Below are 27,904 nucleotides of genomic sequence, written 5' to 3' on the forward strand. Positions count from 1 at the left end.
TCCGGATTAGGCTTCGCATAAAGATAATGAGAAGATTTGGCCTCCATTCCACTAATCACAGATATATCACCCTGGAAAAGGCCAGCCGTCAAGACTAAAATGAATTACAGATTAAAGCCCAAAGGACATCTGTTTGGATGGAGATTTGGGTATTTGGGGGAATTTTACTGTATGAAGGATCAGATAGAGAAAATAGATTTACGTTAGAAGATTGGAGATGCTGTGAGGTTTTTGGTGTTGGCTGACCTGAGCGGGAGAAATTGGGGGGACATACTAAAAACCGTAACCACGCACAACAAGCCTCAAGATCATAGAAAAGCTTGAAAAAGTGGAGGTGGTACAAACATGGTTGTTGTTATTTTAGAATGACATTGTATCGTGAGTGTGTGTGTGTATGTGGGCATGTTTGTGTGGTTGATGGTTACTCTTGCATCCTCGTCAGCTGTCTGCAGAACAATAAACCCTACAGAGAAAATCGACAGAGCCAAAAAAGGAAGACACAGGCACACACACACAGTCGTGTTCCAGAGAACTTAACAACGCTGCAGGAAATAACAACAAAGCAGTGCAGCTTTAAATGTCTAAAGCTCACACACGCACATTCAGTCACTGATATCCTCTCCTCTATTCATCTTTTTGGCCGTGACAGGGTATTTTTCATGGTCAGTCCATTCATTGTGATCACAGTGCTGAGTCTCTAATGTGATGCGGGTGCGGTTGGAGCGGCCGGTTCCACCCCGCTCTTCGCTGACTGAGGGATTCAGGGCAGCCGTCCTCCCGCCGAGGAGGTGGTGACAAGCCGAATAAACACAAACGCTCAAGGAAAGTGAGGAATAAAGCATCCTCTCTTCCTCTCTCTCTTCCTCTCTTCCTCTTCCTCTCTTTCAACTCTGATATGAGTTGACAGGTAGCAGTGTTCTGTCACCAGCCAGACAGCAGAGAGGATATTTCTGGTACAAGTGTTTCAGGAGGAGGACAGAGGACATCTTTTCACTGTGACAGGGTTTCTGTCAGCAGGAGAATTCATAGAAAGGAAGAGTGCACATATGGATGCATGTATGATTATGCACTGTTCATTCTATCCATTGTTGTGTGTGTGTGTGTGTCTTTACAATGTGGTCTGTCTCTAAGGACTTAATGCAGGAGCCATTGCATTAGTGCTGTCTGCTTCCTGCCATCCTCCTCCTAAATCATATTAGTACTCTCTGTGTTTTTGTCTCATCAGCTCTTACACAGCACACACACGCAGGCCTCCATTTGGCCAAAACGAGCAAGTTTGTATTGAAGTTTGAAAGATGTAAGTGCTCATTGATGTCAGTGAAGCACTTAACTTACCTACAATGAGTGTCACAGGAAAATTACTCTTAAATTGCTGCTGGGCAAAACAATCATGCAAGTGCCTAGCTTAAATGTCATGATGAAGAAATTATATGTTGCAGGCCTCCCTGCCACGCACACATACACATAAAAAACATGCATTTTTCTTTTATATAACATTACGAGTCTGTAGGTCTTTCAGTCCAATTGTCGTACATTTTTTCATGTTTATTTTCATAGATTTTCTTACTAGGGCTCCATAATGACTTGGGCAATGTCTACTGAATTGGTGCCGAGGTAATCTAAAGCACTGAACCGCTTGGGCAATGTCTACTGAATTGGTGATGTCCACAGGGAAACCTAGGGATGAACAAAAAGAGTTACCGTAAGGCAGGAATTGCTCATTAGCATACCACTGTAGTCACCACTGTTTCCCACCGTCGCTCTGACCCACTGACTCACCCAGCCAAGAAGTAGAACTGTCTTTGGTCACCACCAACAGACATTCCCATCGCATGTTTTAAAGGGCCTTGGTCTCCGCACCACATATCCGTGACTTAGCTGTGTTCAGCCTCAGAAGCCTGAAACAAAGTTAGCCAGCTAGCTATAAAGAGAAAGCAAAGCTAAAAAAAATGCAAAGAACAACAGCACGGTTATGAGAAACACCATTACGGCGAGCTGCTGGAAAGAAACACTGCTGCCACCAATATAACTGAGCATCTTGGGTTCATCTAACTGAGCTGGTTTAATAAGAAAACAATAAATGGGACATGGAGACGTGACATTAGCGCACTGAGCAGCAGCAAACATCTTTTCATTTTCTCTCTCACATGTCACAAACGCCAACAGCTCCTGCCTTTGGCAACTCTGAGAGGACACACTACTTTTTTGTGTGCTCTGTATGATGGTACAGGGCTCTGTGGTTGATAAATGTCAGCCCGACCTTAGTCCACAATATGGTAAAATAAAATCATATTCAGATATTTTGACAGATATTGCAATAACAATATGATTCATGATTAGCCGGACTGGTCATTTTGCTCACAATTTTTATTTATGCTCAAAAAAGGTATTGAAATCATGATGATTAGTACCAAACAAACATGTTTTCTTACATCTTGAGAACAAAATTTGTAGACCAGGGCATCTCTGCAGCACTACAGAACATCATTATATTCCTGTTTCGGCACATATTTTATCTTTATCAAAGAATTGCAGCTTCTGGGATTTGGAGGTTGCGCTTTCAATTAATTATGCAGCCCTGTTTGTTACTCATCTTACCAGGCGATGACCGAAACCTGGTGTATGCAGTTTTCTCATAAAACAAGATGTAGCCTTTAAACTGATACTAATAGATATGATACACTTAATACTTTCATGTGTGTGCGAGAGAGACTAAGAAGGAGATAAAGACAGAGTTAAGTAGGCCGCCTTGTGCTGAGGAATGCTCAGCATTCATCTTTTTCTGTCCTATTTGTGTTTTCCTCTCATGAAAGCTCTCAGATAAGAGTGCCATTGTTAATGATGTAGCTATCTGCGTGTTGTAGCTACTGAATTAGTTTCACACACATATTTTTTCGACTGAGTCTCATGACAGCATTGTGGTTAGCTTACACCAGTGACAATGCTAATGCAGTGCCAGTGTTGTAGGCTGAAGCTAAACCAACCACAACTGGCAAACACAGAAGTTACCTGAAAACAGCTTTTCACAACACCTCCTCTGATTTTATTTGTTGAATTATAGATATACCAAATGTTTGATGTCGAGTCAACAGCATGTGCCATTACATGTTTAATGGTTACATCTGTTTTTTTATTGAGGTTTTAATCACGCAGTTGTAAGTCACATTAAGTCACATATCTGGAGGCACTATAATTTGATTTAGCTTACGCGCTGATTAGATTTCAAAAACCACATGTGGAAGTTGTCAGGCTTGAATTGTAAACTGAATTTTGCACAATCCAGCTGCAACAAAGCCAATTCGGAAAGTGAGCCCCAGATGTTCTGTAAACCATCAGTATACACAAAATAAAATGCAAACATACACTTAGGGTAAGGCAATATCATGCAATATACTGCCATCCTTTCAATATCTCTGGTTTCATGATGATTTGTATAAATGAGTCGAGTATTTTGACATGTCAGGTATTGACCAGGGTTATTTTATATATGATAAACGACAGAAATTGTGCAACATCTGGAAACATTTCCACAATATAAAATTACATATCCTGTGATTTTATTAACATCAGTTCAAGCTGCAACAATTACTCGATAAATCTTAGTCCAATAAAAGAAAATAAATCAGCACCTATTTTAATGTATTGTTTTTAACAAAGAATGGTTAAATTATCTGGTTATAGGTTCTCAAATGTGTATATTTATTAGTTTCCTTACACTTCGATGATAGTAAACTTTGGGCTTTGGACTGTTGGTCAGACAAAACAAAAAATTTGAAGCTGGGCCTTTTCACCTTTTTCTGACATTTTGTTCGCCAAAAGATGAAATGATTAATAGACAAAATAATGCATTTAGCAAAATTTTAGTAGAGATACTTGCTTACTCGCTGTCATCAGTTCTAACATTTCACCCATCACCTTATTAACAGTGCAGACACTGCACACAGAGTGCAGACTGTCTGACTGACATGTGAGAGCAGAGCTGCAGCTGTGTTTAAGCACATCGTAAAATACAGTTCCACAGGAAACAACTCTCTTGAACAAAAATACACCCAAACATTGCCACACATTATGGTCTGCCTTGGCTTGCCTCGCTGGGTTTATTTAGTATGTGTGTGTGTGAGTGTGTGGCTGCATGCTCCCATGAATGTGTGCGCTTAGACTGTGTCTGATTTAGACTTGAGCTGAAGCAACAAAGGAAGCACAAGAGATACTGCAGAACGCTATACATATTTAATTTTATGACACACAAACACATCCATCAGACTGGTTGATTGTGTTTATCCTCCAGGTGATCATTTTTTTGACAGCCTCATCTGCATACAATGTGTGTTTCTGTGTGGTGTAGTGTGCTTTGCCTCTTTACTCTTTAAGCACTTCACTCATGTTTAATTTTCTTCAGTGCAGCACGGCATAGAGGAACACACACATACACACTCTCATTCCTCTGTGTTTTGAGGTCTAATCAGAGGGTGAGAAGTGAGATGTTCTTGTGGTGTTACCTCGCTGAGGTCTCGACTTTCTTTTCCGAGAAAGCAAACTTCTCTCAAGTCACATAAAGCTTCCACGTCTTCCCTTCTAAGCGGATAGTGCTGTGACTTCTAAGCAGATAGGGCTGTGGTTAAGGAGATATGGCCGGTGTGTTTATGTGTGTATGTCTGTGTTTGGGTCAACATCCAGAGAGAGCTTGATTTTGTGGGTGTGGAGATCTGGGCTGAGAGGATAAGAGAGTGAAGTCTGAAGGTTTTAGCTCTGCACTAAATGCTGCAACAAGGATTCAGGATCTGTAATGTTTCCATCTGTCTGTCCACATGTCTGCTGTGAAACAGTATTTCACCGTGTTGCTCATCCTCTCTGTCTCTGTCATGGATCCGTACTTTTACATAAGGATTCCCAATTTTAAATGGATTTCTGACACAGTCAGCTGCCCCAAACCACCACTAACTATCTCTCAATATCTTCTCACACATGAGCATTGACGCACCAATCGTTCTGTCATGGAAAAATAGCTGCGGTTTATTTAGTGTACAGAAATGCAATGTTGTGCTCCGACAGACTCATTAACCATTCACGTCCCATATCAGATATGATCTTCAAGGTTCTCTAATATCCTGTTGCGACATCCTGGTGTAGCAGATGAACTTCCGTGCATGTGTGTGTGTGCGTACATGTGTGTGCAAGTGCGTGGATGCACATTTGGGTGCATTAGCGTGTGTTTGTCGACCAGATGTGCAGGAATGGCCGTGTGTTGTAATGCTTCCTGTTTTGCAAACTGTCTGAGGTCAGCAGAGGGCTGTGATGCTCGGTTGAGTGGAAACAGAGAACAGAAAAAAAAGGAGAAGACAAGGAATATTATTAAGCATGTCAAACAAAATACAAAATAATTGAGCATTTTAGTAGCTTTGCGGGTTCAAATACACATTGAGGCAGGTGTATTTCTGTGTTCTCACATGCTCTACCTTTTTCTCGCCTTAAAGAAACATTGTCAAAAAGAGCACTTAAACAATAACAAAAACCATGCAGGTTTTACTAGCATCCTGTTTGTCTACAACAAAGACAATCATTACAGCATTCCTGACAAGTGACACAATAATCACACAAGCAGCCACTTTGGAAGTGTATGACTATTTTAAAGATTTACCCACATCGCTGGAGGTACAGACGTATAGTAGCAGCGATGCTCAACCACACACATCTATCATGTGATAAGCGCACTGTAGCCCGAAGAGCGGTACAGTGACACTAACATATGTGCACGCATGTGGACAGGACAGGGACAAATGAAGTCCGGAGGGAAGGAAGGAAAGAATAGAAACGGGAGTCATTACTCAAACCTTCATTCATATTCTGCAAATCTGAAGCTCTCGCCGGTAAAGATACACACTCATGTGCGGGCAGACGGATGAACACACATTTACAGTCACCACACAGACAATACAAAGTCAAAGGAGAGGATGCACGAACACATACACACCCATACAAACACAATGGCGGACTACTCCTGCAAGGACAGAGCCATTAGTGTGTCTTTGGGGAGTTTTTTTTTCTTTCTAATGGAGAGTCGAGTCAAGTGACCCAAGAGAGGAAACCAAATGGACAGCAGTTTCACTCTATTTTTTTTTAGGCATCCACATCATGAAGCATGCTCTCTCCACTTCTTCTTCTTTTAAGGGATAAGCCCAGCAATATTTCATATGTTTCTTATCGTCAACAAATCCCATCAAAAGACGGAAAAAAAACAAATTGAATGTACCCCACCAGCAAGTATTGCCTGATGTAGCTTATTTCTCTGTGCCACAGATGTCCATTGTTGTCCAAAGTCTATTAAAAACACTCAAATGAGTCACACTGTTGCTTTGGGTGACATGTTCCTCCGTTATGGATAAACACAGGCACTGCAGGGTTTGTTTTTTTTAAGTCAATCCTACATACACCATCTGCTGCTGAAAATACTCTCTCACTGAGAGGCACAGACAGGATGGGGAAGTGAGAAAGTATTGAAAGTCACAGATTGTTGGCTACAGGCCTGGATGATATCGTCTTAAAAAATATTATATTTTTAGGCTGAATTGCGAAACACGATTTATATCTCCGTATTTTGAAATCTATCTTTAAAAGCACTTCAGAAACAGTGGGATCAGACAACAAATTAATGATATTTTTGACCAAATACCTCTATTGATATATCATTTATGCCATATCACAATATAACCATTTCCAAAATCTAAGCCCAGTGTTTCCCACACATAGACTTTACTTGGGCAGTCCGCCCTGGTATGATAACGACCGCCCAAGTATATTTGCAGACCCATTTTAGATTTTATTCTTTTGTTTATTTCTTTATCTGCGTGAGAGGCCGAAGACATCCGCCATCGATTAAGTAGTGGACAGTCAGCCCTCACTTTTCTTCTCCCATTTTCTGTCAGTCACACATGCTCCGCAGACAGACAGAGACGCTCTCTGGTTTGACATCCCTCCTGTAAATGCACTGATTGTGATGCGACCTCCCCTATTTACTGTAGGCCCACTTATGCAGTTGTTTTGTAAAAACTTCAAAGTGCACCTGGTTGTTTCTAATGTCGTTCAGTGCACAGTGGTTTTGATTGGCTACATGATTAACAAGCTCCACACGCAGCTCACCTGCTGTTATGACAACAGAATCATGGGCGAAAAAATCATAAACAGAAGGTGTGTTTTTGGGTGACTCTATAAAACTTTCAGATAATTGCTGGTAGAGGGACAACAAGAAAACAGAAAGGTAAGGTAAGCAATCAAAGCAACACTATGTAGGACAAATGTACTCTTAAAGCTAATCGCTATTCTGAAGAGAGGAAATGATTTTGGAAATGAAACAAAATGCTATAGCGTTCACATGAGAAAATCCTGAGCAATATTTAAAACATGTCTACATTAACGTAGGTCCTGCATTTGACCATCAGTCTTGAGCATCACATCTGCCTTAGCTTTGATGTTTTGAGGATTCAAAAACAAGCTCCGTAACATAGCTGTTAATTCAAAGGTCAGCAGCTCTGTTTAATGGGATTTGTGACCTTACCACACACACAATAAGAGAGACAAGGGCAGTGGTCCTCTTTATTGCCCCTGCGCAATGTTGTCTTGCCATCTGTACTCTTGTTGTGGTGCTGTAGGCAGAATATGCCAAAATAAAATATTTCTTTCCTCCTTTCCATCTCTAACTTGCTCTTTATGTTGCTTCTTTGAAGTTGTTCTGTCGGTTTGTTATGTCTGAGTGCAGACCTGCATTAGGATGCAGATGATGTCCTGCACATGCACTATATGCATGCTCTTACAATAACACGCTCACTCTAACTTGCTGACTCTCATTTCAACAGTCTGAGTGGCCCATTATGGATGGCTCCTCGGGTAGTTTCACAGCCTCTTCAGAGCTGGAGTGTGTATTCACGAGTGTATCGAGAAGCGGCAGGTGGAGCGTCCCGTCCCAGCACATACATGCACATGCACACAGGCCCTTCTACACACACACACTCAGTCTAAACCTGATCAGTGTAATTCATCTGCACCCCTGGGGAGCTGCCAGGGCTGACAGGGATATTTGCATCCCTAATTCCCCCGCCACCACACCCCCCCTCCCAGTGCCAGCTGGGACCACCGGGGCCAGGGCAGAGGCAGGCCAGGAAGTCTTTTGGAGACATGCACTCACATATACACACAGGCACATACACAATCATGCAGACCGTATCTAATCAATTTGACGCCGATGTTAAACAAAGCTCACGTTTAGGGTAATTAAAACCGGGCAATTAAAAGCCTGGATGTGTGTGCATGTGTCTGAGTGTGTGTCAGACTTTGTCTGTGTTTGCATATTTTAGAGGTTCTTTGTTCCCGCTGAACCCTTGTATGAACAGATTATTATTTTAAAGCTGAAAAGTTTCTCTTTGTTCTGCTGGATGTGCTCGCATGAAAGGTAGTGATGCACAGTATGTAAACTCAAGTTACAAAGTTCTATTTTTGTATTTTTTTTTATTATTATATTTTTGTTATGAAACATTTGGACTGTATGTGACTGTGTGTGTGTGAGCGGCAGAAGGTTAGATCACAATGATTTCATCATCTCTCCACTGAGCTGCCTGTCCCCAGGGCGACCTAATCAATCGTCCATGTGGCCATTCTCTTTAAGGGAAATCAATCCAGTTTTATAAATCAGGTCTGGTGTAAGCGTTTCTCAGGATATGCATATGAGTAGACCCACTGTGCGTACGCATATGTGTCTATGTAAGCACAGTGTTTAGTCTGCAGCTGTTGCTGAGATTGACAGCGCTGGCAGCTCATGATTTTCCCTCCTCACTCATTAGAATGGACTCTCCCCCTTCACCTCCTCACTAGCCAGCTGGACTGACCCATAGGAGGGGTGGCTGTGAGTGGGGTGAGTTTGTGTGTGAAGGGGGGGGGGTTGTTCAGGGTCATATGTGTGAGTGGATTTCTTCCGTATATAGAGTATGTTATTCCAAGGGCTCAATAATTGTCGTTTTTTCAAAAAGGGGGATTTATTTTAAATCCTAATTAAGATGAAGACTCTACAGTTGTGCCGGTGTCTCTGTGAGGCTGCAAAACTCAAAATCAGAGTAACTTTGTCTAATTTCTATTCAAAATGTCTCGCCATTTTTTCACTAGTTCCAGCAGTAGATTTTTTTTTTAAATTACAAACAAGAACCACTTTGAAGTGGCAACATGCTGTTGTTTACCATGTTCACCATCTTTGTTTCGCATGTTAGCATGCTAACATTTGCTAATAAGCACCAAGTACAGCTGATGCTAATGGGAATGTCATTTGCGTTGGGTATTTTGTCATGAACCCACGGAGGAAAATTAACTAAAGTTGTTACAATCCATCCTGAGGGGGACATGAATGTGTGAACCAATTTTTATTTGTAGAAATACATCCAAAAGTTGTTAAGACATTTGGAGAAGAATGACTTTGTAACTCAGTCGTGCTTGTAGATGTACACTTATATTTTCGCCTTACCCTGTCCCTCATTTATAGTAAATCTCTTGCTGTGCTCATTTAGGAGTCAGCTGGCCAGTTCTAATGGTCTATTGAACTGAACCTCAGGGGTTAACAGACTGCCTCATCTCTTACCACCATAACTCTTTTATCACCATCCCTCAATCACACATAAATACGCAAGGGTCAAGGTCATGTGATGCAGCTTAGATGTCCTGATTATCTTACTATCTTTGTGAGACTATGTGATAGATTATGTGTGTGAAGATCCTTTGTAGAGCCAAATGCCACATAACTGCAACATTGTCAGTCCCATAAAGCATGAAAAATGCCCAGAACAAAACATCTTTAAAAAAAACTTAAAGACTCCCCAGAGCGTGGATACAGTCTGTCTGTTTCAGTAAGTGGTGGAGTCACTTTGGTGTTGTTATTTGATTGCATCGAGTTTTCAAACCCCCTGGTGGAGTTGTCTGAACACACAAACACGTATTAAACAGCAGTGTGGCTGGATGGCCCAGCATGAATCTACGTAGCCCAATCTGAGCCGATTACATCATATTGAAAAGGGGCTGAGACACATGCCAGTGTGTCCCCCTGTGGGTTTAATAGAGGAAGAGCTTTTGGTTTATTTTGCTGTGGAGAGAGTCAGGGGGCAAAGGGGCACAGTGAGTGGGCAGCGGGGCGTTGTGACCGAGGGTGGCCGAGGAAGAGAGGGATCCGGGCAGACGGAGAAAAGAGTGTCAGACCTGAAGGTCTCCTCTGTTGTTTCGTCTGTCTGACTACCATCATATTTAATTTAGTTTGCTCCACTGCCATCTGGAAAAACAACTGTGCTGCTGTTACCTCTGTCAGGTCTTCTTTTGCTTGTGAGATTCTCTATTTTCGTCATTGTAGCCTGTTTCCCTGTTGTAGAGTTATGTTTACGGTTTTGTTTGGATGATTAGGTATGATTATTGATTTAACATAGCTGTATAACCATTTTTACATCTTACAATTTTTTGCATTTACAAATAACATTATGACTAGTCAAAACTGATTTGCTTTAATTTAGACATATCAGTAATTCCTTTTTCATTCTTAAGAATAATGATTATAGATATCTACAATTAAATTTCCACATGTTGAATAAGATTAATGACAAGTGGAAATGTAATTTCCCATTTCAGATATCAACAATTGCATTTTCAATATGTGGCCCAAATTACAATATTTTGGGGTGTGTGAACCGAACATCATATGTTTAACAGCATGGTTAGTTTTGAGCATTCCCAACAGAGCAGGCAGCCCAAACTTTTTTCATTGGATGACCAAAACTGAAACTTCATGGTGGGCCACGGGCCAAAAGCAAACATATGCCCCCATTTCTGCCAGTTAAAGTGTAGAAATTGATGAAAAATTAGCCTTGATGAGAAAAACAGTTCCCATGGTAAGTCATACTTGTGAGGTAAATCTTGACTTTTTTTTTTTCAAATTTAACTGGCTGAAATGAGCTTCCATACAAACACCTATTGTATAATTAAGATGCAAAATGGTACTAGGATCCAAAGTTCCATTAATTGACTGACTCATAATTAATGATCCTCCATATTCAAAGAGCATTTTAAGTCATAAGAATAACACAGGATAAGCAATATTATAATTTTTAAATGTTTGTTTTTTCACTCAAAACATCTGGCAAGCCAATTGAACCTTGTGTTGGGCCAACTTTGGCCTGCAGGTCTGCCCATTTAATAGTGTGTTTATTGTTGATGACTATCTATTTCCAAATGTTTGAACAGGTTGGCATCGTTTTTTGTCATCCACTAATTATATAATATGGTGTTTCATGTCTAAAAATATCCCTTTGTGTTTCTGTGTTTGTGTGCATACATGTGCACCCCCCACAGACCCAGAGTCCCAGAGGAAGAGGACCGTGCAAAATGTTCTGGACCTTCGACAGAATCTGGAGGAAACCATGACCAGCCTGAGAGGGGTGCAGCTCAGCCATAGGTCAGCCACGTGCAAACACGCACACACATGCACACACGCATGCATGCGCGCAAAACATGATATTGTATTGTAGTAACAAAAAGATAAGACGAAACAAACCAGCCAGAAACAGCAGTTGAGATGAGCCGATCCTTATTGACATTGCTAACAGTGTGTTGGGGTGTGGTGGTTAACTGCCTGTGGGCTTTCAGATCAATATCAGTATTCCTGATAGACCAGTAGCCATTAGTCTGTCATTTTCTGCCCGCTCTGCTCTCCCTCTGCGTTGGTTAATACGGAACTGAAGCAGGATTAGCTCAAAGCTCAAAGCTGACTTCAAAGCCGACCCTGTCAGTGCACACTCACGACTCACATTCATACACACAACAAGGCGAGCAATAATGCTATGATTAAGTGAGCGCTTGTGTGTCCTTTCCCTTCCTCCACTTCCTGTCTTTCATTGGCTGATTCTGATCGCATTCGGTACGTCTTCAGGTTTTGTCCTTGAGAGCTTCCCCTCCGTCCGCATGTCCATGTGTCTCCTGCCATGTATCCTCTCTCAGTCCCTCAGTGGGAGATCCCCACATGAAGAGAAAATCAGCAGATGGTTCCCTGCTGGAATACCTTTCCTTTGCCATTCATACTTTTATCCTACTGTAATAACCTTGAATCACTTCGCGCTGTCCCTGGAGACTTGCTTTGAGGCCTCCAGCCTGTGTGCGGAAGTTTCTTGTGCAAACAACGTGTCACATTTCCTGTGAAAAACGAGTGTTTAGAGTGTGAGATTTGCATGAATTAAACGAATGGATTGGCGAGCAAATTGCAAATTGTTTTGTCTACACATATTTTTCGCTGATATGTACTGTATGCATAACAAGCAGAAAGCCTGTGAAAATCCATCTCAACAAGACGGGTAGCAGCATCCTCCCTCTCATCCCCGCTCCACTTCTTTCCTGCCTGTTTTATGTTAGCAGCTAAGCGTTTCATGTGAAAATGTCTCCATTGATGGTTTTTGTGGAGATGATTCTGTATCCTGCAGACAAGATTAATTTTAATGTTGCAGGCAAAAGCACATCCTGTCACACAGTTTGAGACCCAGTAACTTTTAATATGCTAATGCTCATCATTCTCTCCCCAGACGTTAAGCGGGGATGTGCGGTGCTGCTTTAGCACGGGGAAAGCATGATATTGTGACAGTAGTGATGCAGATATTTGTGGACTCATACGAATAATGTGACAGTGCTATGCAGTTGAAAGCAGAGAACAGAGGAACATAAAGGCATGTTTGCTGACAAGAAAACACACACATGCACACATACACATACACCTGGAAAAAACTAATCCGTAAAGCTCTTGAAGAAATCAGTATTGGGTTCCTCTGTGGGAAGAGGATGCTGTCTGGGGAGAGGAGAAAAGAATATTGGATGGACGAAGCAGATCCTCAGCTCAGGGGAAATGACGATAGACATTCACTTCCTGTCTTTTTAAAACTGCGCCCGACCTTTTCACCCCTTTAAGGGAGTACATTGCTCTGAATATTTCTTATCGACCTCTAAGACGTATCCTCTTTTTCATCTATAGCTGTGTGGATGGGACCATGTGCTACGACAGCGATGAAGCTGCTGCCTTCTCAATTTCCAGCCTATCAAACCGTTCCTCTCCATTGTCATGGCGCCAGGGTCAAGCCAGTCCCCGTCTGCAGGCTGGTGAAGCTCCGTCCACAGGTAACACGCAGTCAGATGTTCCCCTCCGGATCAACCACGCCTCCCGTATCCACCTCATCGAAGCACTGGACGACTCGGATCCATCGCTCCTGAAGGGAGATTACCTCAGCAGAAGCGACATCGGCGGGAAGAGCCCAAACGAGGATGATGATGAAGATGATGATGATATCGATGATCTGGGGAATGGGTAAGTTGTGCTGTTTTTACCCCAGCTTTAATAAAATGAGCAGCATGAAGAGTATTTTAAGACCTCATGACACTACAGGAGCCAGGACACTCTGTCTCATTAATGATCTTAACATTGCTTGTGATATGAATCCTGCCACCTGCCAACTGTTACAGCCCCACAGCTGCAGTCAGGCCTGTGGTTAGTAGTTTACCAGCACAACTAAGCCTTGATCAGCCCCTCTGAAATGCATCACAAGCCCCCTCATAGTGTCTGCCTTGACACTGGCAGCTGTAGCCCCCCTGGTGCAGCTGGCTCTGCCGTAGTCAGAAAACAGCCCTCTGGCAGAGTACGGGAATGATGTCACAATCATCGAGCCCCCTCACAGAGATCATCCTGTCAAATTCAGCCTCCAGCCCGCCAGCTTTTGCCAGCAGGCTTCCATGTGGATGACCCCTCGCAGCGTTGGCTCACCAGAGCCCCGCTGGCAGAGCTTGAATGCACACGTCTTTGGAAAACTGGTAACTCATTCTGCCGAGCCAACGTGAGGTCAGTCAGAGCTGTCAAGGTCAGAATGAGGTTTGTTTGAAAGTAGCCATGGATTCCTTGGATCAAAAAATTGAATGTTGAGATCACAATGTGGACTATGTCAGCTTGGTTTATCAGCATGTTTGCTGTGTTGTGTAGTGGTTGTTACACAGGTGGCGTCTTTGAAACTTTGTTTTCTTATAATTGGAACATTTTCTGTGGTGTTGTTTCTCACCTCACACATGCACACCTGTCTGTTCAGCTGGACGTCTACACGAGGCTGAGTAGTTTACAGGAAACGGCTCTTTAACCCTCATTCTTTATCTGCTATTAAATGGACCGGAGAGGAATAATCACAGTCATGTTCCTGTGAAGGTGTTTGTGTGTCTGTCTGACCCAAAAAGATTGCGTGTTGTGCTTTTGTGAACATTGTTTTTGCTTGACAACTGAATCAGAGGGACCGATCAACAAGAGAGATGTTATTGTTCAAATTGTTATTTAGCTCCCAGACACTGCGCCAGTCTGTCTCAGTAGGACAGCACATCATCTTGTGACTTCATGACCTATCGAGAAGAATTACATCAAGTTTCACAGCGATAAGTACAAGAAATGTAATCTTTTGAAGCATGCCCTAAGTTGTGTTCCCTGGACTTCCTTGGTTAGTTTTGGAGAACTTGTAGCTCTTGACCCAATATGAGGAGGTATGACACAATAATTTTAACCCAGTTGCACACACAGCATCATGTTTCACCAACCAACACTGAGCATAGTGAAGAAAAACACATTATCTCATTGTAAACTAGGATTCTGGCAGCGTGTGTATGTGTGTGCGTGTGAAGCTGCAGAGCTCGTCCAACTAAGCTAAAAAAAATTCCTCTGCTGGCCACAGCTTGACATCTCCATGGTAACCGCAAAAATGCACCCCACAGTCACCAGGAAATCAGTTGCAACACAGTTCAGGTCCCTGTAGCGTTATTGTGTATGTGGTCATGGCCTCCAATTAGTGGTTGCACAGGTTTATGTTGTGCTTTGTGTGAGGAGGCAAAACAAAAGGCAACATTTGTTTGCAGGACAAAGGAACAAGATTGAGAAAGAGAGGTGATAGGCAGACAGGAAACGAAGGAAAACATTAAAAGGACAGTATTTTTTTTCTCTCTCTTTCTCTTTGGATTGTGATGTCTTTATAATATTTAAAGATGCACCAAATGAGGGTTCAAGCAAGGTGGAAAATTGTGGAAATGCGTACAATATGTTAATCCAAAACAGTAACTCTTGAACAAATGCTACATTCTTGGCTTTTGGCTGCAGCAGTCTGTTGGGTATTTATCCAATAGACAAATTATTTAGTAACTCTATATTAGGATACGCATTTATTTGTTAACTAGTTGATTATTAGCATGCATATTAGTAGCATATTGACTCTTTGAGTCATTCTAAAGCATTTATAAAGACCTTATTCTGCATATTTCTCCAACCACTAGGCCCCCCAATACTCTTCTAATTTCTGTTTGTGTAAAGTAAGTACAAGGGTGTTAATTTCTTTTGAAAAGTGAAGGGGACAGTCTGAATTTACAGTAATTTGCAAGCTAAGGAGACATTGGAAAATTCTTAAGCGAGCTATCTTATGACTCACTATCTTAAAGCGTAAAAACAGGCAACCGAGACACAATGATGTTTACAAACCTTTGGATATTCTAGCTAGCTAGCAGCAAATCAGTCCATCGAATGTATTACATTCTGATTTTACAGTATATGCTGATCACATCTATCATCTAATGTATACAATACATTAATAATAATACAACAATACAACAATAATAGTTTTCCTGGACATATTGTAGGCTGTTTCTTAGATGTTAGTGTGCTGTAAATGTTAAGTGCTGTACCAGAATCAGCAGCAGCCAGTTTTATTTCTTGGTACAAGCTATTTTTCCAGAACATTTTCAACAGATTACGCTTTTAAAAGGCATCTGCTGTGTAAATGACACCAATGAGTAAGTAAGTGCATTAATTACGTTCTTAATATGTTTTGCTCAGTATAGGCCTTATAAGATGGTAGTACCACAAGAAAAGTCATTCTCCTGTAATAACTTTTAATAAACATAGTATATTCTTTTGTAACAAAAACACAAAAACACAAAAGCACAAGCGTTAATAGTGTCCAAATGACTATAAATCAAGTCTTGAAGTTGTGATAATAACTAATTCCCCAGCAGTTTGACACTTAATAAATCCACACAGGTTCTACTAATGATTGGTCTCGAGAAAGACCTCTTTACCACCTTATGAGGCCATAGTGAGTACTAAGAACGTAATTCATGTACAACAACGTACTTATTTACTATCAATTGGCAAGATTTAGGAGGTTAAGTAAAACTCTTAGTTAAAAGCCTAGTAGTGTGTAGAATATGGCCATGCAGAATAAGGCATTAACTAAGTGCTTTGTAATGACTAATAAGGAGCCAGTATGCTACTAATATGCATTCTAATAAGCACCGATTCAGTGGTTTATATGTGTACACTAACATAAAGTGTTACCAATTGTTTATTCTATAAAACGTCAATATGCCCCTCACATATTCACAGAGCCCAAAGTCACATATTGAAGTTGTTTTACCTTACAGACATGCTAAAACTCAAAGATATTCAATTTACGATGAAGAAAAGCAGCAAATCCTCACATTCAAGAATAAGCAAATGTGTGGCAAGATTAGTGTTAAAGTATTGATCCATGACCAAAATTTTTTTTCTGTTAATCAACTTGACATTTTCGCCTCTATTGAATAATTTATATGGTCACTTTTAAAGTCTGTAGGTTGTGCTGTGGTTCCTGTCTTTACCACTAGAGGGCAGACTAGTGCTGCTGTTCTCACTTTCCTGGTGCCCTCCACCCTATCTTCTTGAAGTCGCCCCCATGCTGTATTACCCTCCCTCATCTCATAATTTATTACACATCCTCATCCATTATACATAGAGGCACTGCCCCTGTCATACAGAGGTCACAGTACACTACCATATCTCATCCCAGTATATATAATACATAGGATTTCCCCACATGAATTATGCATCACAAACACACACATGTTCTTTGTTTGGGTGCTGTACTCTTTGTTCTGTTAAATTGGGAGGAAATATTAGAGTTTGGCCATAAACATATATGTGTGAGCAGGCTTTGACTCATCGCGAGACTAACAATGACTCACTCGAGTTAAACAGTATAGGCATGAGTCACATTCTCACACAAAGGTAAGTTTACCGTGACTGTACCGTGACCTGCCTGACACACCGACCCTATACACTCACGCACATTCACTGAGTCAGGACCCCTTATGTCAGTTATCCGTTTCCTGTCCTTCTCTAACCGGGGCCTCTTCTCGTCCGATGAGGACCACTTACATCTGGAACCAGACTTCTCCCAGTATCCCCCCACACTCTCACTCGCACATGTCACTCTCGCCGGGAATCGGCAGGGAAGGGGGGCGATGAGGAGGTCATTCGTCTTGAGTGTGTGTGAATGTAAGCAGTAATGAGGTGTGGTCCAATGGAGGATTTGCACTTTGGAAACTGTGACATTTTTAGAGTTTGGACTAAAATATGCATTAAAACAGTATTATTTTGAAATGTTTAATATGACGTCAACTATTATCAAATCTGCAGCTCAACGGATATTTTAAAATCTCTTTTAGTTTATTGTTTTGATTTTAGGCAGCCATTTTCTGCACACAAACTCAGATAATGTTACCTGCCAAACGACAGGCAAACAAAGCAGGCGAAGAAAATTGAACATCTAGCAAGCTGAAGAGCCAGATGTTTTTCTCAGGGATTTGGGACAACCAAACAGACAGACAAGGCCCGACACACAGGACTCCTGTGGGATGATAATGTTGCTTCCATGTATAAATCCACTGTAACGTCACCCGTTGATTTGTGTGGTACTTATTTAGAGCCTCAAGTTTGGCATTGTGGTCCTCACCATCTTTGTTTTTGGAGCCAGAAGTGACATATTAGGACAAGAGGGCAGAACTGGGGAGGTACATACAATCTGTATTCTTTTTGTGTATCTCAGTCGATGGCCAAAAAAAGAATTGACAAGATAGTATAATATATACTAATATAATCTGTATCTCTATTTTCATATTAGAGACAAGCGAGCAGTCCACTCTCCAGAGAAGAGCTAATTCCACAAAAAACATGGTAAATAATCAGCTCTGTCATTAGCTTGTTTCTCTTGAGATCAACACTTCTCAGTCTCTGTAGCTTTTGAGTGTGTGACAGTGAATATGGAGGAAATTGGAACATGGGCGAAGATGTTGTGCTCAGAAAGGCAGAGCAGTAACTGTGTGTGTGGTTTTATAGCAAACCAGCACATAGCATTAAGTCTACATTGAAGGCTTGATGGTCTGTATTGATTCCCATTGTTATCATTCAAGTGGTGATAATGGGCTCACCCTGCACATACACACGTGCTGATGATTGGATGAGTGTGCGGCTTGTTTTCCGCCCTGTTGGGCGCAGACGCTTTTGTTACTGGATGAAGGCGCTCCCATCCTCAGCGATCTCCCATTAGTAAACGCACCGTCTCCATGGTTACGCTGCGAGACGCGCTGGTTCGCTGCACTAAATGTCTGAATTATGAAAACATTTGTTTTTTTTTTGCAGGACACACACACAGAGAGAGAGAGGGAGAGAGAGAGAGAGAGAGAGAGAGAGAGAAACAAAGCTCCCTGAAGCTTTTCAGAGTCGGCTGCTTTCAGTGTTTTGATTTTATGCTGTCTGCTTTCTAGAAAAGCAGAAGTGAGCTGGTTGCTCTTAGTGTCACTCCACAACACAGTACAGGGAACTGAATCAGAAAGAGGAACGTTTTAATAGAGAAGTAATCTGTTTTGAACACAAGAGATGCCTGAAATAAGCTTTGATGCCAACAGTTGTTACTTTCGCTTTGTGCCTGCCACTAAGGCTACATCCACACTAATGCGTTTTTTCAGTTTAAAATGCATTACTTTTGCTACACTTAAGCCTAGCATCCACACTACACCGGTGTTTTCAAACCCCTCAAACTGAGACATTTGAAAACGCTGCTGACCCTGTTTTAGTTAGAAAACTCTGGGATTGTGATTTAATGTGGATGAGACTTTTTGAATGATGCAGACACCCACGTTTGCCCTGTGATTGGGTCTTATCATGTGACCCCTCTCCGCAAGAAAATAAATAACATCAACCTTCACTACCAGAGCTCAATTCAACATGGATAACAATTTAAAGGGCATTGCTAATGTTGTTGTCTATTTTAAATTCTAAAATTCTGTATTTTATAATGCTAACTCTGCCTAAGCAATAAGTAAGCAACTGATCGCAGAGTAGACAACAATCTGCTTCCTGTCTACAGCATGCGCATGCCCTGTGTACGTGAAGGGTCATGTTATATGCGTTTTCAGTTGTGTTAGTATGGACTGAGATTATTTCTGGACAGATATTTTAAAACGTCTTTTAAAAATAAAACCATATAAGTGTAGGCGTTATTTAAATGTTTGGTGTTACTCAAACACTGGAGGTCGTTATCTGACCCTCCACTAATTGCTATCCGACCATACCAGTGATAGAGCACTTCTAATTAGGTGCAACTTCTGGACCTTTACATGGCCTTTTAGCCTTATCTCCAATGGGATGGTGGTTACTGATGACCACACTATAATGTGTGTGTGTGTGTGAGGTTGGGAAAAGAGAGCAGTGTTATTTCTCTTAAGGTCAGGCTCAATCCTGCTGTACTCTGACCCCATCTACTGGCCAATTACTAGAACTTCACATACACACACACGCACATACACACGCACACACACACACACACACACACACACACACACACACACACACACACACACACACACACAGACACACACACACAGAAAGCCTAACACAGCCTGACACGTCTGATTAATGAATTCCTCTTCCCACATCTGGAACTGATTTAGGTTACAGGTGATGGATCCGCTTGCTCACTCTCTCTCTCACGAACAAACACACACACACGCACACACACACACACTCCCGATGTGATTCTCAGTGGACACACCCAGGGCTTCCCTCTTGCTATGAGCCAGATCTTTATACTATGACTCATGTTGCAGACCAGTTAAGGTCCCTTCCCATAAAAAACCTAGTGCAGTACTCATACAGGCTACAATACACGCTAGTCACAACATGGGCTGAGATCAAAATGGGCTCTTGTGAAATATGTCTAGGAAAAAAGAGGAGAAAACTGTCATCTCTGCCTTTTTTAGTGTGAGATACGGGTAAGGAAGACCCACGTATAGTCCATGTAATAGGACGCACAGCTGCTTAAACACTTTTGTGTGTGTTTATTGCTGTGTGCCATCAAAGTAATGTGACTGTGGAATGGCTTTTGAGACTGATTTCAGGATTTTGGGACATGACAAATGTATATGAAATAGAGAAACTTTAGATTATATTGATTTATTTTCCAGCTGCAGCAATATATGGGAATATCTGGCTCAATATTTGATCACAATTGCTTTAATTGCTCATGTGTATAAGTCACTTTTAACTCCATAGTGATGTAAACTCGCATTCCCTCTGAGTTTGTTGTTAAGAGTTATAGATTCTTGCATTAAAAGACCATACAAGTAATTTTGTGTAAACTGTGTTGGACTGTTTCACATTTTCCAATCAGTCTTTCCAAGCGGCCATTGGTTCCATACCATGTCCATATGTTATGAAAATCAATTGGCATATCCTTGAAAGCTGTACAATGCATCACAGTAAACGACTGCATTCATTATTGTCAAAGTTATGTCATTGTGGTGATGTAATTTTGGTCTTTTCAAATCAATCTGGGCTTAAAGGATAAATTCACCCAAAAATGGAAATTCAGTCATTATCTACTCATTTTCATGCTGATGGAAAGTCAAGTGAAGTTTCTCAGTCCACAAAACATTCCTGGAGCTTCACAGCAAAGCGGTGTTGCAGCATTCTCCTAAACAACTGAAGTAGATGGGGACTTGTTTTAAAATGTAAGGAAAAACATAAAATAACTCCAGACACCTTGTCCAGCATAATCCAAGTCTCCAGAAGTCCAGAGATCCCAAATTGATTTGAAAAGTTATTTACACCCTTTTTTCAGCACAAATATTCACTGTAGCTGCTAAGCCAAAAGTGTTAGCATACACTTGAAGTGGGTGAGCTCAACCACTAACTAACTAAAATTAACTAAAATCAGCCAAAACTACTGGTATGGTCCTTTTAAGATGAATGTGTTCATTCATTATACTACAAATAAGGCTCAATTTCTCTTCTGAATGGTGTCACAAAACGTGTCAATTCTGTATCAAGAGTTCTCCCCTTCTCAACCTGTCTTTCTCTCTGTCTTTATGACATTGCGTGTCACAGACAATTCCCATGAAAACTTGATGAGAGGCAGAGTGAGGTGGGGTGCAGGAGGGTGATGGGGCGTGTGTTGTTCTTGTCATCCGCTACCTGCTCTTCTCTGGGCCTCTCGGGCTCTGCGCGCCGCTTGTTGGTCTCTCTCTGCTCAGTGCAGCGTGTAATCAATTACTTTTCCTGTCATTATTGAGGGAACTTGACTGAATGGAGGAGTGCGCTGTTTCTTTGTTCCAGCACGTGTGGGCAAAACACTAGAGAGAACACCCATGGAGAACGCACACACACACACACACACACACACACACACACACACACACACACACACACAGCCACTCAGCATGATCACATGAGCATATATGAAGATTACTTTGTCATTCTCTATTGTAGTCTACATGCAATTTAAGAGGCTTTTCAGTTTCATTCGGAGTTAACAAAGCATGGAGGCCGTACTCACACTAATTATATTTAGTTCATATCTAGTAGCTGAACTTGTCTTTACATATAAAGTGTTTGTGCCTGGCTTTTTTTCTCAGGGATGATGTAACCGGCCCCAGCTGTAACACCAGGAGGCCGCTGACAAACAATAATGACATTAATCTGTTTGTCTGCTAAAGTGGCACAAATACACACCCACCCACACATGCTGCTCATATACACGTATAGAGGCATACACACACAGATACACGAACACATTAAAAGATTTAACAGAGAGTAACATATGGGGCTACAGAGGGATTTGCAGTCCTAGAAACCCCCTGACACCTCCTGTTTCAGCGAGAACAATGTCCTCATGGACCTTCTTTTTTCTTCTCTTGTGTTTGCTGAACTACATGGTTTTATTACTTAATTCATCACACTACATAGTTTAGTCCAAACAAACAAAAAAGTGAATGAGACTTTCTTCGTAATTGCTGGCTCATCGGTTGTCATTTACACACACACGCGCGCACACACACACACGCACGCACACACACACACACACACACACACACACACACACACACACACACACTAGCGTTAACATCCAAGCCAACTGTAGTCAGTTGTTACAGGAATTCTTGACTTATATCAAGATTATGTTTATTTTCACTACGAGTCATTTCATTATTGTGAAATATGCTGATATTGAGCAACAAACACATGTTCTGTATTGGAGCTTGGGAACTGCACTTGTATCCCTCGGACAGATTTTCCCACATCCTGCTTTGGAATGAAAGAAAACTTTGGTAAGGTCATGAAAGTTGATCTTTCCTCTGCTTCCTTGCTGGCTTTTTCTACTTCTACAGCATGTATCTCCTGTCTCCAATATGACTTCACTCTCTCTTGTGAAGGCCCTGCCATTCAGTTTCATCCAACCAAATGGCAAAACTACTGTCATGGCTACTGTTGCATAGATGCCCCCCTATACTGAGGCCTGATAAATCTCTATGGAGACGCTACGGCATAATCCCAGCTTATCCCTGGCTTCCTCTTATGGCAGGGTTGGAAAAGAATAAGAGAACTGAGGGACTTGGTCAGCAGACTGCAAGGACATGGGGGAGTGGATGGGGGGGTTATGGTCGTCTTGGTGTGTGTGTGTGTGTGTGTGTGTATGTGTGTGTGTGTGTGTCTGTGGAGGACCCCCACATAGTTCAGAGGGATGTGTTACCATGTCAACCATATGAGTGTGCAAAGGAAATAAACGGTGTGTGTGTGTGTGTGTATGTGTGTGTGTGTGTGTGTGTGTGTGTGTGTGTGTGTGAGTGGACTCAGCTTCTTAACTTACAGAGGTTAAAATGTCACGAATTCTGCCAGATGACCAGTTCCACCCCGTTTCCTTCAAGGAAAGAGACCGATCCCGCTCTTCCTGGAGATGTTTACAGAATTCACTTTATTTTCTTTTCTTATGATATAATCACACCTGACCTATAGAGGAGATAAAAGGGAGGAAATGACCTGAAAGCAACAACTGATGGTGAACACGATGCTAAACCAACAAGCTTTGATATGAACCATATAGACTGACATCATTTGGTCAACAAACCTTTGCTTTTAAGACTTTGGAGGAAGGCTTCATATTGAATTTGGTGCTACACTTTGAAGACTCAAACAAAGACATATGGATAAACAAAAAATCCTATTTGCACAATACAGGAAAATATGATATATTAGGGGTCACTTGAACAACTAAATCTACTTGTTATACCATCTTAAATCCTACTATTTTTAAGCTCCTTATGCAAATCCTAGAAAGATGCAACAGCAAAGCAAAAGTAACACTACTCTGGTCCAGACTGTAATATCTCATCAACTATGGAATGGATTTCGAGGAGATTTTGTACAGACATTCATGGTACCTATAGTATGTTTTTGCCATGTAATGCATTTGTGTGGAAACTGATGCGTATGTAAAAAATCACACCAGACAAAGGGAGTGCTGGCACTATGTAGTGTGTGATTTTGGATAGCATGCCAGCGTGTCACAAGCAAACAAGGCATGACATGCAACACAACATCTTGTGCACAAGAAGAGAACGGATGTCAGAAACTTTGCCACGTTTTGTATATCTGCATTCCTGAGTCTTCTGATTTCCCTGTTTAAAATGACGAATACAGATTATCACCTCTTAGTGGTATAGAGAGGTATTTCCTCTCACACAGCAAGTTGGCCGTTGGGTGTAGTCGTGTTTAGGTACAGCTTTTTTACTGAGACACAGACGATGCAACAGTTGAGTTTTCGTCGCTGCTTCTTCTTTGCTTTAGTGTGTCTGGTCTATTACACTGGCTTCGATTCAGTGCTGTAACTGCCACTGCTGCTGGCTCTGAGGCTGAACAAAGACAATCCCACATTCCATTAATGTACCTTTTAAACAAAATGGTGAGGCGGAATAACCGTGCAACATTCCTGGGCAGAACAAACCTTTAGAAAGTATAGTGCAATTTTGTCTCCTGTATTGTGTTTATGTAAAAAACATTGTCTACAGTGTGAAGAATACTGTTCTTGTTAATAAAGAAGAGTTTGAGGAAATGATCAGGTTCTTTCCTGCAGGTTGGTTCCCACAGAAGAAGACAGGCCCGCCCAAGCGTACTCACACACACACACACACACACACACACACACACACATGCACACACACACACAAACAAACCCGCACTCCCACTAACCTTGCTCTCAGTCATTCATATCCTCCTTCCACTTCTATACAGACTTTAAAGTAGATGCTTAGTTCCTCTATAGGGGGTAAATGAAACTGCACGGTTAAGAACAAGCTTATGGAGAACTTTGGATGGAAGCTGCCTCAAATCTACGCTACAGACACGCTCACAAACACACACACACACATACAATATGCTCACTAGAGCTGTGCCTCGGAGGGTTAACAGTGGGGTGTGACGGGGGTTTGTAATGCGCATAAGAATTAACCTTTCTTCCCTACCAGTGACTCCCACCGTGTTATTCTCTGGAGTTGTTTCGACATTAGTCACACACTTTTCTTTCTGCCCTCCCGCCATCATTCTCCTTTCCTGTTCTCCTCATTACGCCATCTTTTAATCTCATACTTTCCTTCATGCACCCGTGCTTCCAATAGTGAACATATCCTCATTATTTTCCCAGGAGACCTAAGCTTAACCGGCTGCAGAAACCTGTTGAGCTGCATTTGAGCTCTTGTGTGCGTTGGCCGTTTTTGTCGTTCTTCTTGTTCCTTTCTGTCACTTGAACGTACAAACCTTCCTTGAAGTCAAGTTTTTTCAGCGCTTCCACTTCATATTGTCCTCTGCAGACTGGACCTTGAGAATAGTGTCCTGTCCAAGCAGGAGCCTAATTAGATGCTTTTGGTAGTCCAGACATGGAGGGTCCCTCAATTAACCACAGGACTACCTCTTCAGACTGGGACGTTCACTTTGATGTTCAGCCCTGAGTTTGTCACTGTGAGGTCATGTTTTCAGCATGTGGGTTTTAAGACCTTGGTCTGTTGTTAGTGAGCTACTAGACTGAGCATGTAGGCTGATATACAAACTATGGTTTGACTCTTCCTTGGGGGGGTGGCTATTTGCCAGAAAATCTTAACAAAGGAATGTGAGTGTGGGTGTGTGTTAGTGTGTGTTGACAGCTTGTTTTTACGTATATGAGTTTACATTTCACTATGAGATAAAGATTCATAACCCGTCATTCTTTTTTTGATTTTGTTCAGTTCAGTTCAACATTTTTGCCAATAGAGTGCCTTGGATGTTTCTCTTTTTTGAACATCAGTGTTCCCTACCAAAGAGCACCTTTATCACATTTTGTCTGAACTTCCTCAGTACTCTAGACTTTTTTCTTTCTGAAGAAACTTAAGTATAAATAGTCATTTTCTGGTTATAAATGTTCAAAAGTAAATTATACTTATTTTTACATGTATGTAAATACAGCATATTATCGGTCGACTGATTACCCGCCTGGACGATTATCAGATCCGATATTTCAGCTTTTTTCTGATGATTAGAATTAGTTTTTATTTAATCTGACTGTTGATAAAATAAATCAATTAAAAAATGCACTACGTAAGCTCTGATCCAGCATGCAACCTGCAAATGAACTAGTAAATAAAGTTATCAAATGAATGTAGTGGAGTAAAAATTAAATTATTTTCCTAAATGAATTGGAGTGGAAGTAGTAGAAAATGGAAATAAGTAAAGTAAGGTACAAGTACTTCAAAATTGTATTTAAGTACAATACTTGAACTAATGTATTTAGTTCCATTCCATCACTGGTGTATGCTGTGTGAGCGTGGACAGGAAGCAGGTGAGGAAAGCAAGTGTTGTCGCGTTGAGTGAAGATTTAAAGTTGAAGAAGTATTTCTGTGTGTGTGATGATAACGAGGAGTATCTCAGTCTGATACATATGTGTGAGGCGGTGAGTTTTATGTTTGTCCACATACAGTTTGTGGCTCATCGAGTGTTGCATGTGCCTCTGTGTGTCTGTGTGTGTTCCTGGTCTGATAAGGGGAATGAGTTTTCCCAGGTCGCTTGTCTCTTTCATCAGCAGAGGAGTGACGGGTTCCCAGGGTCGTATGGATGACCCTGCCTGTATACTGTCATTACACAGTTACATCACCACCTAATTATACTGGTCTACTGCACCAAGCCTCTCACACAAACACTTTGGTTCAAAACAGGCACTGTGGTTTTAGATACTGAGTGAAAAGGAGGGTAGAAGTGAAAAAAGAGACAGTCAGAGGGCATGTCTGGACATGAGTCAGCGGTCAAAGTAAAAGCTGGCCAGACAGGCTCAGAGCGCTGTCCAACTACCCTTTCCAGAAACTCTGATGAGCGTTGACATAAATAAAAGCAAAGGCTCACACTGACTTAAGGAGGATTGTGGGTGTGTGCGTGTGGATGTGGGAGCGTTTGTGTGTGCACATAGAAACTGTTTTCTTTTCTCTTTATTAGTAACGCTAGGCAACAACGGTGGCAGCGGCTCCACACACCTGCAGTTCAGCATGCCAATGTGCCAATCAGACCCCCAACACACACACACACACACACATACACAAACACTGTGCCCACCTCGCCCTGCTTGGTACGGGTGAGCAGCACCCTGAAGAATCCTGTCTTTGTTCCCTCTGCACTTAAAAAGAGTGTGTAAATGATCTCTTTTCTCTCTCTCTGTGGGTGCGTCTTCCAATCTCTCTATTTCTATCTCTTGTCTTTCTCTCTCTTTACCACTCACCCCCTTTTAGTCTTCACTGAAAAGTTAATTATCTCCATCTCTCCCCCTCCTCTGTCTCTCTCTTTCTCACCCTTCATTCATTTATTGAACAGACCCAGCAGACAGGCAGATCTATTCACTGGGGTCCACTCAGTGCTTTAAGTGTTTAAACACCACTGGATGTTGTGAGGGGGGCAGAGCTCGGGAGGGGGGCGGGAGAGGATACATGATAGCCACTCTATCCCTCTGAAAGTCTCCAATAGCCAATACACACTCTGTTACAATAGAAACACTAGAGTCATTTACCCTGCCTGCTTCATTACATCCTGATTGAGGCTTATTTATGCCCTCGTTGGTTTGGCTACTTGCCAGCATTTCTTCCAGACAGTGGGCGACTGTTGAGAGATTTTTATGTGTAATAAATCAAACTAAGTTTTTTGTATTATTTCAGAGAGATATCTATGAGTTGCTATGGTCTTCACACCATAAAGCCCATATGTAAAGCCTTGTTGTGATATTTACTGGACAGAAAGTAAATGTACTCAGGTACTATACTGAAGTTTAAAGCTACTTTACTCCTTAAAATGCCACTTTATATTTCTGCTTCTCTACACTTAGAGGAAAATAATGTACTTTTTATAGCTGATATCACTGGTTACATTGCAGATTACGATTTTACATAGAAAACATTTGACCAGACTATAATATGTGATGCATTTTACAGCTTAAACTACAGTAGAATGGCACTCAGTAGAGTGCATACCTCCGCCAAGGCCCAACAGTCCCCTTTACTGCAATCAAGCCTAATCCAATATCACATAAAACACATTTTAATCTGCTGCATCTGGATTTCCATCGGGATCCTCATCAAATTGTACTCACTTATAGATACCAGCCACCTAAATCACCTGATTGTTGTCATCAAGTTCTTTGTATTATTCCCTGAGAAATTAACAAAAATGTCTAAAAAC

General features: G+C 41.5%; 1 protein-coding gene across 1 annotated transcript in view; it reads left to right on the top strand.

Moving 5' to 3' along the window:
* Window positions 1-27,904, top strand: part of LOC141000187 (neuron navigator 1-like) — an 87,113-nt gene that overhangs the window by 18,322 nt on the left and 40,887 nt on the right. The window contains exons 4-5 of the mRNA XM_073470833.1: window positions 11,368-11,470; window positions 13,031-13,360. Of these exons, the coding sequence (XP_073326934.1) occupies window positions 11,368-11,470; window positions 13,031-13,360 (433 nt within the window). The remainder of the gene's footprint in view (window positions 1-11,367; window positions 11,471-13,030; window positions 13,361-27,904) is intronic.

Source organism: Pagrus major, chromosome 7, assembly GCF_040436345.1.
Source record: "Pagrus major chromosome 7, Pma_NU_1.0".
Classification (NCBI taxonomy): Eukaryota; Metazoa; Chordata; class Actinopteri; order Spariformes; family Sparidae; genus Pagrus; species Pagrus major.